Below are 11,655 nucleotides of genomic sequence, written 5' to 3'. Positions count from 1 at the left end.
CATGAGTAAATTTGTAAGAGACCAATGCAATGAAAAAGTGTATTCAAGATGGAGATATTGCTGCGGTAATTAAGAAGCTTAACTTATTGTGTCAAACTTGCTTTTTTTAAATAAATAAAAAATTGTTAACAAAATAGCCTGAATAGAGAGAAAAAGGTGACTTATGTGTGTACGCAAACGCAACATGTTGGAGTTTCTGGTTTTCATAATGTTGACGTTGAATCCTTGAGTCTCTTTTGGGTTAAAATTGTATGACACCTGTACAATTAGGCCTAGCTTGTATGAAATCATAAATAGATTGACTTTTACTATAAAATTTTAAGTTTTACTATTAAATTATGTATATGTTTTAATACCAAACCATAATTATTTAAATATCTTTGGGGATAATGTGTTCCGAATTTGAAATTTATAGAAAAATAACTAATTTTTAATTATTTGAGCTAACTCAATTTGTATAATAGAAAACTATAATTTTATACAGAGAAGCAATTATGTTATGTGTGTAATATATAGAATTTTATATTATTTTTAAAAGCAGTCAAGCTTAAGGGATGGAACCAAAGGAAACTTCCTACACTTTATCATTTGAGTACAGTTCATAGCATTTTATAGCGTTCTCACTCGCCCAATAATATTCCCAGTCTTAACATTCCCTAAATAACCCAACGAATTTTTCCACGGTCTTTTCATATATATATATATATACTGCATCTTCATTTTTCTAGTCTTTTCTATAGCTTACCTGAGGGACACAGAAGCCGAAGAGACGATGAGTTGCAGGAACAATGGAATAGTGGAGACGGCTCTCAATAGCCTGGGCAAAGGCTTCGATTTAACGTCGGATTTTCGACTCAAGTATTGCAAAGGCAAAGAGAGGCTGATTTTACTCAACGAAAGCGAGAAGAGAGAGATCACCATACCTGGTTTCGGAGCTTTTGAAGACGTTTCCGTCGATATCAAATGCGATAAAGGCGATCGTACTCGTCATCAGTCCGATATCCTTGATTTCATTCAGGTATGCTTTCGGTGTTGATTTTCAGCGTGTTTGGTTGTCTGTTTTGATGGATGGGAATTGTGTGATTGTAGATGGCGGAGTTTTTCAACCAGAAATGTGGCGTGGGAGGGAAGATTCCATCGGGGGAATTCAATTCAATGTTCGGATTCCAAAGCGGATCGTGGGGGAAAGATGCTGGGAAAATCAAATGCTTAGGACTTGATGGGTATTTCATAATATTGTTCAATCTTCATATCGATCGGTATCCTCTCCTTCTTTCTCATGAAGTTGTCAATGATGTTCCTTCTGCTTGGGATCCTCCTGCCCTAGCCAGGTAACTTTTCATATCACGTTAATAATTATTTAACGATAAGACATCAGCATATAATTTTAAATATATAATTTTTTAAAAATTAAATAACCGAAATAGAAATATGAAAATATATATAAAATAAAATAAATAGTTCACCCTAAAATATAATGACTTTAGTATGAGTTAGATTAACCAAAGAATTATTAAATTCAAGAAGTAATTAATGCGTTAATTGCGTTTTTCATAAATATCATCCTTAGTCAATGCATTAGAAATTAGACAATTTTATAAATTTATTTTTCATTTTAAAATGTACTGATGTGTTTTTTAAACTTAAAAGAATATTTCGATTTGATATGATTTTTCAAAAAGGAATTACAAATGTGATAAGATAATAGGATAATAATAATAATAATAATAATAATAATAATAATAATAATAATAATAATGGATTCTTATTTAATATATATTTGGTGACAAAATAATTTTATAATCAATGTTAAGATGATATTAAATATTATTTTAAATAAATTACAAAATAAAAATAAAACATTTAACATCATCTCAATATTATTTATACAATTATTTTTTAAATATCAATGTATAGATAATAATTTTTTTTAAAAAAAATACATAAGTTAGCAAAAGGGAAAAAAGAGAGAATAAATCATGAAAACCAATTTTAAGGCTATTTAAACGTTTCTAAGATAGAATTCATGAGTTTCAACTATTGCAAAATTACTTTATAGATAGGATTTCAATATTTTATTTATTTATTTAGTTAAATGGGAAGGAATAAAGAGTGGAAGTCTAAGAATTATAAGATTTTAATTAATATTGTAGATGGTATTATACTAATTAAGGATACCCCAAACGAAGACCAACTTCTAAGTAATTTCTCCTTATAATTTTATTTTACTTTTTAACTTTTGGTTTTGCTAAAAAATATTTGTTATTGCATTTTTGTAGTTACAAAGCCTAACCATTGGACAACATAAAAGGACTACATGTTACTGTTTTTTTTTAATTTTGTATTTAAATTTGCATCGTTTTATTTACTTAATTTTGCTTGCCTAATAATAATTTTTTTAAAAAGAACTCCAATATTTTCAACGGAAAACCCCATTTTATTTAGTCTTTTTTTCTGCTCATAAAAAATCGATTTTTTAAAAAAATTTTGGCTTCTAGAAACTAAATAATGCATGAGTTGTTTAGAGTTGCTTTCATTCTAAATCATGAAAATGGGACGTGAAACAACATTATTATTAGCATCATCATTATTATTTTTATTAATTGGTGAAAATTGTACACTGGGTCGCATTAGGTTGACAATTTCAAGTAGCCCATAGAAATAGTTAGTTTATCAATTAGGCAGAATGTCAATGATTTTAATTAATTAATTAAAAAATCAAATATGAAATTGTTAAAATTTGTTGTTAAGCGATGGATGTGCATTTACATTAAATTAATTAGTTTTATTTGAATTGGCAGATTCATAGAGAAATACGGGACTCACATCATAGTGGGGCTAAGCATCGGTGGGCAAGATGTAGTTTTGGTTAGGCAACACAAATCTTCGGATTTACAACCTTCACACCTCAAGAAACATCTCGATGATCTTGGTGACCAATTATTTACCGGCACTTGCTCCTTTAACCCCAATTCCAAAGACCCAAAGCTCAAGGTTCTTCTTTTATCAATTTTTTTAATTCCAATTATTATTATTGTTTTTATATTTATATGCATTTTTTATTCATTTATTTATGTATGGTGTACAGGTACCACAGGCTTTCAATATCTTTGATCAACTGCCTCTTGCTCTCAATAGCTACCCCTCCATCAGTACCAAAGAGGTAGGTTATACCATACTTAGTTTTAGCACAATTAAAAAAAAACTCCTAATATTTGATTAAATAAATATTTTTGTCTATGTTTTTAGAGTATTTGACCCTAATATTTTATTGAGTAAACTACATGATTGATCACTTTCTTTTAAGTTTTGTTCATTTTTCCTCACTAAATTTAAAAAACATAATATTTGATTATTTTTATTTATTTTTATTAAGATTTGATCACATTCATTTTTATTTAATTAAGATATAGTCATTGATGGTTATACCTTTAACAGATTGCTGACGTGGTATAATGAATTTATAAAATTAAACATGGTAAACTACACAAATGTTCATTAATGTTTAAGTTTTTTGTACACCCTATTAATGTTTCAAAAGTAACAAACTGGTCACTAAAACATCAAATAGATCTTTGAACAATAATATTATATCTAATTTATCCCAAAAACTTTCTAATTTTTTTGTTTATGATTCAAAATATTTGATTGCTTCATGTACAAAAAAAGCTAATTTATAAGTTTTATTTTAAAATTTAAAAAGTATAAGTATATATATATATATTGGAAAAAAAAATAGAAAGCTTTGGGTAAATTAGATATAAAATCATTGTTCAATGACCTATTTGATGTTTTAGTGACCTATTTGTTACTTTTGAAACTTCAGTGGAAAAATGGAAATTTACTCAAACATTAATGAACATTTGTGTAGTTTACCCTTTTTAATTTTATAAATTCATTCAATCACGTCAACACTCTGTTAAAGGTCTAACGACAGTTAACTCTAAGTAACCACATCTTAATTAAATAAAAATGAATGTGACAAAATATTATGTTTTTTATTTCACTAAGGAAAAATGTACAAAACTTAAACAAAAATAATAAATCCAGTATTTTATCCTATTTTATTTTAGGGCAAAAATAGTCAACAAAATATTTAAAATATGCAAATAAAATGTTAGATTAGATAATAAAATGTTATTATTTCATCAAATGTCAGTCTTTTTTTGCTCTTAATCAATCCTATAGTTTATCCTATTTTTTTTTAGCATTTTGACACCAAACATTTTATTTTAGAACAAAAAGAATTCTAATATTTGATTAAATAGTCATTTATATCAATTTTTAGATTGGATTTATGAACATATCTATTTACGTATTTAGATTAGATACATGTATGCAAGATGTAAGTATTAGGTAGGTTATAATTATGAAGGTAGAAAAGAGTAAAATAGAAGGGAAGGGTTTTTGCAGGGAATCAGTGTAATATGTTCAAAAAGGGGAGGTGACACAGAAGCTAACAGCCATTGTGAGTGGCTTCCAACAGTTGCTGGAAGGGCCGATGCCATCCACTTTAACTTCATTCCCATTACTTCTCTGCTTAAAGCTGTCCCAGGCAAGGGTTTCTTGTCGCATGCCATCAATTTATACCTTCGATGTAAGTCTACAATACTTTAAGGGTAAACCACACATTTAGTATCTAAACTATTACTTTTATTCTATTTTGATACTTATTTATTTTCTTCAAAATCATATATAACGTTTAATTTAGGTTTCAATTTGGTATCCACCATTAAAAAATTAGCATAACTACTGCCATAACATTTTTAATTTTTTTCCAATGATGATGTAGCAGTATCTTATGGTGGCATGTCAATATCACCGTTAAGTTTTTAACGGCGGGTACCAAAATGAAACCTAAACTAAATGTTAGGTATGATTTTAAAAAAGAGTAAAGTTTAGGTATTAAATTGGAACAAAACTAATAGTTTAGATACTAAATATGTAGTTTACCCGTACTTTAAATACTTGAAAACAAAAGAATAAATAATTAAAATAACATATTCCAAATTAATGCAGACAAGCCACCTATATGCGATCTACAGTACTTTCTGGACTTCCAATCACACAATATTTGGGCTCCCATTCACAATGACCTTCCATTGGGTCCTTCCCCTAAAAGGGCTTCTTCTTCACCAGTCCTTCATTTCAACTTAATGGGTCCTAAGCTTTATGTCAACACTTCTCAGGTACATTATAGTCCCATTTATTGACATTTTCATTCAATTTTTCATGTTTCATATAATGCAAAACTAAATTATATGGAAATCAATTGAATCGAAAACTAATAATCTTATAACTGGATGGGTGTTATTATCAAGGTCATAGTAGGAAGGAGGCCAGTCACTGGGATGCGCTTGTATCTTGAGGGCATGAAATGTAATAGGTATCTTTAAACTAACACTTTTTTTAATGTCAAAAACAAAAATCTTTTTATGTCTTACTAAATAATCATTTCGACTTTTATTCTTTTTTCTTTAATAATTTTTATCTCAATATTTTATTTTAAGGTAAATATGTCTATAATATTTTACTAAATAGTCATTTAACCCTCATTTTTATAGAATATTTTACTCTTAACCTTTTATTTTAGGGAAAAAGACTCGTATTTTGAAGTGTCGACTGTTTGCTGATTAATATTTTCTATTAACGGAAGAGATTATTTTACCCAAAACAAAACGTTATAAGCTAAAATACTCTATAAAATTTATAAGCTAAAATGATTATTTAATCAAACTATAATATTATTTTTTTTGTCATTGTACTTATTTTTTTCAACAGTAAAATTCTGATTCTTTTCTTTAATAATTGCTCAGGCTGGCAATTCACCTTCAATATCTATCTAATCTACCAAAGACATTTGAAAACAAGATGGACGACATCCAATACTGGCATGCATCAGAAGATAGAGCCGATAATGTTCGATTCTTCGAAGCCATTCATCGGAAAAACTTCTCCCATGTTTGCACCGCCCCTGTCAAATACAACCCCAAATGGGCCGCCGCCGTCAAAGACGTCGTTTACATCGTCACCGGCGCTCAGTTGCACGTAAAGAAACACGATTCCAAGAGTGTTCTACATCTTAGGCTGGTGTTTTCAAAGGTGTCGGACTCTTTCATAGTGCAGTCTAGTTGGGCGCAAGCCGAGTCAGGGTTCTCGCAAAAGTCTGGTTTACTTTCAGCGATAAGCCAATCCTTAACCGGAAGTGCATTGAAAGAAAAGGAGGAGGTGGCGGTTGTGGTGGATTCCGCCGTGTACCCAACCGGGCCGCCGGTACCGGTCCAAACACCAAAGCTATTGAAGTTCGTAGAAACGTCGCAGTTATGTAGAGGGCCTGAAGATAGTCCAGGGTATTGGCTGGTAACGGGTGCAAGGTTACAAGTGGAGAAAGGAAAGATAAGTTTGCATGTAAAGTTTTCTTTGATAAATATATGTTCAGCTAAAATATTATAATTTGGCGATTAAATTTCGTATAGAAAAGTATATTTCAATTTTTTTTCATTTTCTTAATGATTTTATTTTTTGGAAAGTTTCTGGTTAATTTTTGTTTTCGCCGCATAAAATTGTATGGAAAGTTGTATATAAACGTGGCTGTGTTTAAAGCATTTAGTAAGACACTATGTTAAATTATCAAGAACAGAAATTAGATTTGAAAATATATTTGAATTTATGGTAAATAAAAAAATCTTAAATTTTTATTTTTGATATTTCGAATTAGCACGAAAATATGTTAGAGAAAGCGTTCTCAATATTTTGAAGATGAAATACAAAGAAAAAAATGTAGTTTGAGGATCATAACCCTAATAAATAATCTAACTCATTAATTTTAATTTTTTGACAGGAAAAATCAGCTAATTTTATTAAGAAAAAATATCTAAAATATAATGAGGGCTTATAATTAGAATCATAAACTAAACACATAATTAGGATATTTTTATATAATCATTAAGACAAAAAGAAAAACTAGCCAATTAAAATCATATACCATACAATGAAAAGGTGAAAATCCCATTTAAAAGACATTAAACAATAGGGATATATGAATAGATCTAACTGCTATGACAAACGAACCACAACATGATATTAAATTATTGAAATACCACCGACAAACGTAAATTAGAGCCAAGCATCGAAGAAAACCATCTATGAATGCTTTTTACGTATCCAAATCTAAGTCGAGGTCCAAAACAGGGAAGATCAGCGGGATAACAAATAAGCTCCATATTGATCAGTTGCGACAACGTCAAATATAACCCTGAGAAAAATAAACGACCAAACGAATGAAAAATAAAACTAAAAAAAGACAGAGAAAACCATGTCATGAAGACAGAAAAAATGGTGTCATAAAAACAAAATTATTAGATTAAAAAAGTAAAAATAAGAAATAAAAATAAGGCAAAAATATTACCTTTGCCCCTGTAGTAGACTCAATTTATCATTTTCACACATCGTATTTTAACCCTCGAAGTTGTTCAATTGCATCATTATATACCCTTTCCCTAACTTAAACCCCTAAATTAAAGGTTTTAAGTTAGGATTTAAGGTTTAGAGTTTATGGCTTAAAGGTTATGGTTTAAGGTTATTAATTTAGGGTTTTAAGTTAGGGATAGTGTATAGAATGATAATTAAACAACTTTGAGAGCTAAAACAACAACAACAACAACAACAACAACAAAACCCTATTCCCATATGCAATGGAGTAAGGGGGAGGTAGGGTAGTAGGCTGCCCCCAACGCCAGGTTGAGAGCAACTTCCGTGAAAGACCTCCAACAATAATAAAGATAAAATGCAATGCATGTATAAATAAATAAATACATAGTTGAAACAGTCTTCATATGCAGTCTTCATATGCTCGTCTGTAATGGGGGTAATCCCTGCAAATAAATCCCTGCTTAAAAATCTCTGCATATATACAGAAAACGTAAGACCCAGCTAAAATTAAAAAGAGAAAACCTGAAGATGAGGATACACAGTAGTCAAGATAGCAAGTTACAATAAGAAATAAAGTCAGATGAGTTAACACCTAAAACTAAGGCAACACTACTCTGCTACCCTGGTTCTAAGCCTTCATAAAATTCAATGAAAGAAACGTATATAAAGTAGAAGTCATGGAAATTACTACAAATGCATTAAAAAGAGGACAGAGATTGTTACACCCTATGGCAATGACCCGTACTACTCGGCTACCCTGGTCTTAAGTCTCCATATTGTCCTATCAGAGGTCATGTCCTCGGTAAGGGCTAAATCCTTCAAATCAGATCTCAAGCAGTCTTCCCACTTTCGCCTTGGTCGTCCTCTCCTTTTGGCACCGTCGACTGTAATCGACTCTACCCTCCTGACTGCATCCGACGGTTTTCGCCTAAGGACATGACCAAACCACCGTAGTCTTCCCTCCCTCAACTTTTCGGATACCAACACCACCCCCAAAGACATCCTAATAGCAGAGTTTGGTGCCATGTCCAACAGCGTCCTACCACATGCCCATCGAAGCATTCTCATTTTTACAGCCTCCATCCTCCTTACATGATCCTTCTTGATTGCCCAACATTCTGATCCATACAGCATCGTTGGTCTTATTGCCATTCTATAAAATTTTCCCTTAAGTTTTTGAGGCACCTTCTTGTCACACAAAACTCCAGTAGCAGCCCTCCACTTTCCATCCCACCTTTATATGGTGTGTAACGTCATCATCTACACCCCCATATTTATGTATCATAGACCCTAGGTACTTGAAACAATCCTTTGAGGGGAGAACGTGTCCTTCTATGCATACTTCTACATCTTCATCGTTTTGGTTCCCAATAAAGTTTGAACATAAATACTTTGTCTTTTCAATATTGACCCTTAGACCTTTTTCTTCCAAAGCAGTCTTCCAGGTAGTCAGTCTACTATTCAGCTCAGTTTTTGTTTCAACAACTAGGACAATTTCGTCTGCGAAAAGCATACACCATGAGACACCGTCTGGTGTCGCAAAAAAGATGTCATCCATAATCAAGGCGAAGATGTAAGGGCTAAGAGTCGACCCCTGGTGGAGTCCGATTTCCACAGGGAATGCCTCAGTGTCACCAGCTGTTGTCCTGACGTAAGTAGTAGATCTACAGTATATATCACGAATCGCCCGGATATAAGCAGTTGGGATCCGTCTTGTTTCCAAGGTATTCCAGATCGTATCGTGTGGGACGCTATCATACGCCTTCTCAAGGTCAATGAACGCCATGTGAATATCTCTATTTTTTTCCCTATATTTCTCCATAAGTCGTCGAAGTAGATGAATCACCTCCGTAGTCGACCTGCCTGGCATAAAACCAAATTGGTTTTCCGAAACCCTAGTAACCTGTCTTAACCTAGCCTCTATCACCCTTTCCCATAGCTTCATGGTATGACTTAGTAGTTTAATACCTCTGTAGTTGCCACAACGTTGGGGATCTCCTTTATTCTTAAAGATTGGTATCACCGTAGACTCTCTCTCCACTCCTATGGCATCTTGGCAGTCTCTAAAATAATATTAAAGATGTTTGTCAACCACTTAACTCCCTCTTCTCCTAGGGTCAACCACACAATGATAGGAATTTGATCTAGGCCCACAGCTTTATCCCTCCCCATCTTTCTAAGAGCCATTTTGACTTTCTCAAACTCAATCCTACTTGTAGGGCAATTATTGGTCGTAGTATAATGGTTGGCTGACCCATCAACGACCATATCTCTACAGGGCGAGGCACCGTCATTAAATAAGCCAAAGAAGTAACTACTCCAAACCCTCTTAATATCATGGTCTTTCATTAAAAGAACACACCATTGTTGTCCTTAAACCTAAAAGTAAAAAAAATTTAATACAATGTCTCAAACATTATTTAATTATTAAAATCCAATTAATCTTAACAGTATTATACCATTTTAATATGGGCTAGTCCTTTTATAATAATAAATAACATATAACTATTGGGCTCAAAAGTTTATTATTACAACCGAAAGGTATATCGAACAATTTTATCTCAGTCATGTGAACATAGAATCAAGACAACTTTTATTATAATAGAAAATAACTTCAGTGACCGAAAATGTCTTATAATATACGATTTTAACCAATTTTTTTTGGATTTGAGAAAATAACTAACAAATTGGCAACGGGAACTCCAATTTCTCAACCCAGTTTCCAAATTCGCAACGCGAATATGTAAATCGTAACACAGAAGTCAAATTCGCAACGCGATTTCCAAATTCGCAACACTGAATTTCAAATTCGCAACTGAATTTCAAATTCGCAACTGAATTTCAAATTCGCAACTCGATTTTTGAATTCGCAACACGAATTTAATTTCGCAACAGGTTTTAGTTTCGCAACACAAATGTTTTGAGTATATAACTACGCAGCAGCAACAACTCATAACCTAAATCCCTAAATCACAACTCATTCCATCTCCATCTATCACTCTCTCCGGCGACATCCGTTCCTATATCCAACAACATCCTTCTCCATCTCTAATTTTTTTACATAATTTTATTTATATATAATTTTTCAATAATTTCTCTCCCAAATTATCAACTATCAACTTAATAAAGGTATGTTTTTCTCTAAGTTAGTGATGATATGTAGTTTATAGCTCGTTTGTTTAGTAAATTAATTTACAATTTGTAGAATGAAATCATCTAATGTTGATCATGTTTGGATAGATTTGTGTTTTGGAGGGTCATGAGAGAATGTTTATGGTGTTTTACAATATGTGTCTTTACCCATGAATCTTCAACTAAAACTGTCATTAAAAAGTTAACTTATAAAACTCTAATGTTACGTGTTGCAAAGAAATTGAATTTAGAGCCTCTAAGTGGATTTAGGCTATCTTATCAGAGAAAATGTAAAGTTTATTTGCTAACCGACAATGAAGATGTTGAACGATTCATTGCTTACATTAGTGTTTCGCAAGAAGATGATGTTACATTGTATGTTGTTGAACCTAGAAGTAGTGAAGTTGTGTCAGTAGCGGGTAGTAATCAACTAAGTTCTTCAACCCCAGTTTATGGTGCTCACAATGTACATTGTTGTTATCAACCTCAAAATTTAATGGTTCCACCACAATTTCATCACCAAAAAATTTTTGTTTCACCACATTTCCAATACCAAACACAATATCAAACATAATCTCAAAACCCACAACATTTCCCTAATCCAAATCCCAATCAACTTTCAGCACCAAATTCCGATTTTCGTATTGACCAGTTAGACGATGATGAGCCAACAGAAAAAATTGTGAGTTCTAGTCAGTATTCGAAATTTGATCTTGGTCAATACCCGGACTTTGATCTTGGTCAATACTCGAATTCTGTATTGCGAATTTGACTTTTGTGTTGCGAATTTAACTTCTGTGTTGCGATTTACAAATTCGCGTTGCGAATTTGGAAACTAGGTTGCAAAATTGGAGTTCGCGTTACGAATTTGTTGGTCATTTTCGCAAATCCAAAAAATGTTGGTTAAAATTATATATTATAAGGTATTTTCGATCACTAAGGTTATTTTCTCTTATTATAACTATCGCAGCTAAATCGTTTCCAATAATAATAATAATAATAAACTCTATAAATGCTCAATTAGATACCTTCTCCCATTGAACGTGGAATATAAGTCCAACCTTTACGTTTCCATCCCCATAAACTTGCCAA

At 31.9% G+C, this 11,655-nt stretch overlaps 1 protein-coding gene across 2 annotated transcripts; it reads left to right on the top strand.

Moving 5' to 3' along the window:
- Positions 1 to 744: 744 nt before the first annotated feature.
- On the top strand, positions 745 to 6,501 carry LOC120169689 (MACPF domain-containing protein At1g14780-like). Of its 2 annotated transcripts, none has more exons than XM_039177818.1 (8): positions 745 to 1,018; positions 1,111 to 1,331; positions 2,802 to 2,994; positions 3,089 to 3,163; positions 4,414 to 4,597; positions 5,020 to 5,189; positions 5,322 to 5,386; positions 5,817 to 6,501. In XM_039177818.1, the coding sequence occupies exons 1-8, from the start codon at positions 773 to 775 to the stop codon at positions 6,451 to 6,453; spliced, it is 1,791 nt and encodes a 596-aa protein (XP_039033749.1). In that variant the 5' UTR covers positions 745 to 772; the 3' UTR covers positions 6,454 to 6,501. The 2 variants fall into 2 exon arrangements, with proteins under 2 accessions (XP_039033749.1, XP_039033742.1); XM_039177811.1 differs by having other exon boundaries at positions 1,090 to 1,331.
- The last annotated feature ends 5,154 nt before the right edge of the window (positions 6,502 to 11,655 follow it).

Source organism: Hibiscus syriacus, unplaced genomic scaffold, assembly GCF_006381635.1.
Source record: "Hibiscus syriacus cultivar Baekdansim isolate YM2019G1 unplaced genomic scaffold, ASM638163v2 tig00003041_pilon, whole genome shotgun sequence".
Lineage (NCBI taxonomy): Eukaryota > Viridiplantae > Streptophyta > Magnoliopsida > Malvales > Malvaceae > Hibiscus > Hibiscus syriacus.
Note: the sequence above shows the minus strand (reverse complement) of the source record. Positions and strands in the feature narration are given on the sequence as shown.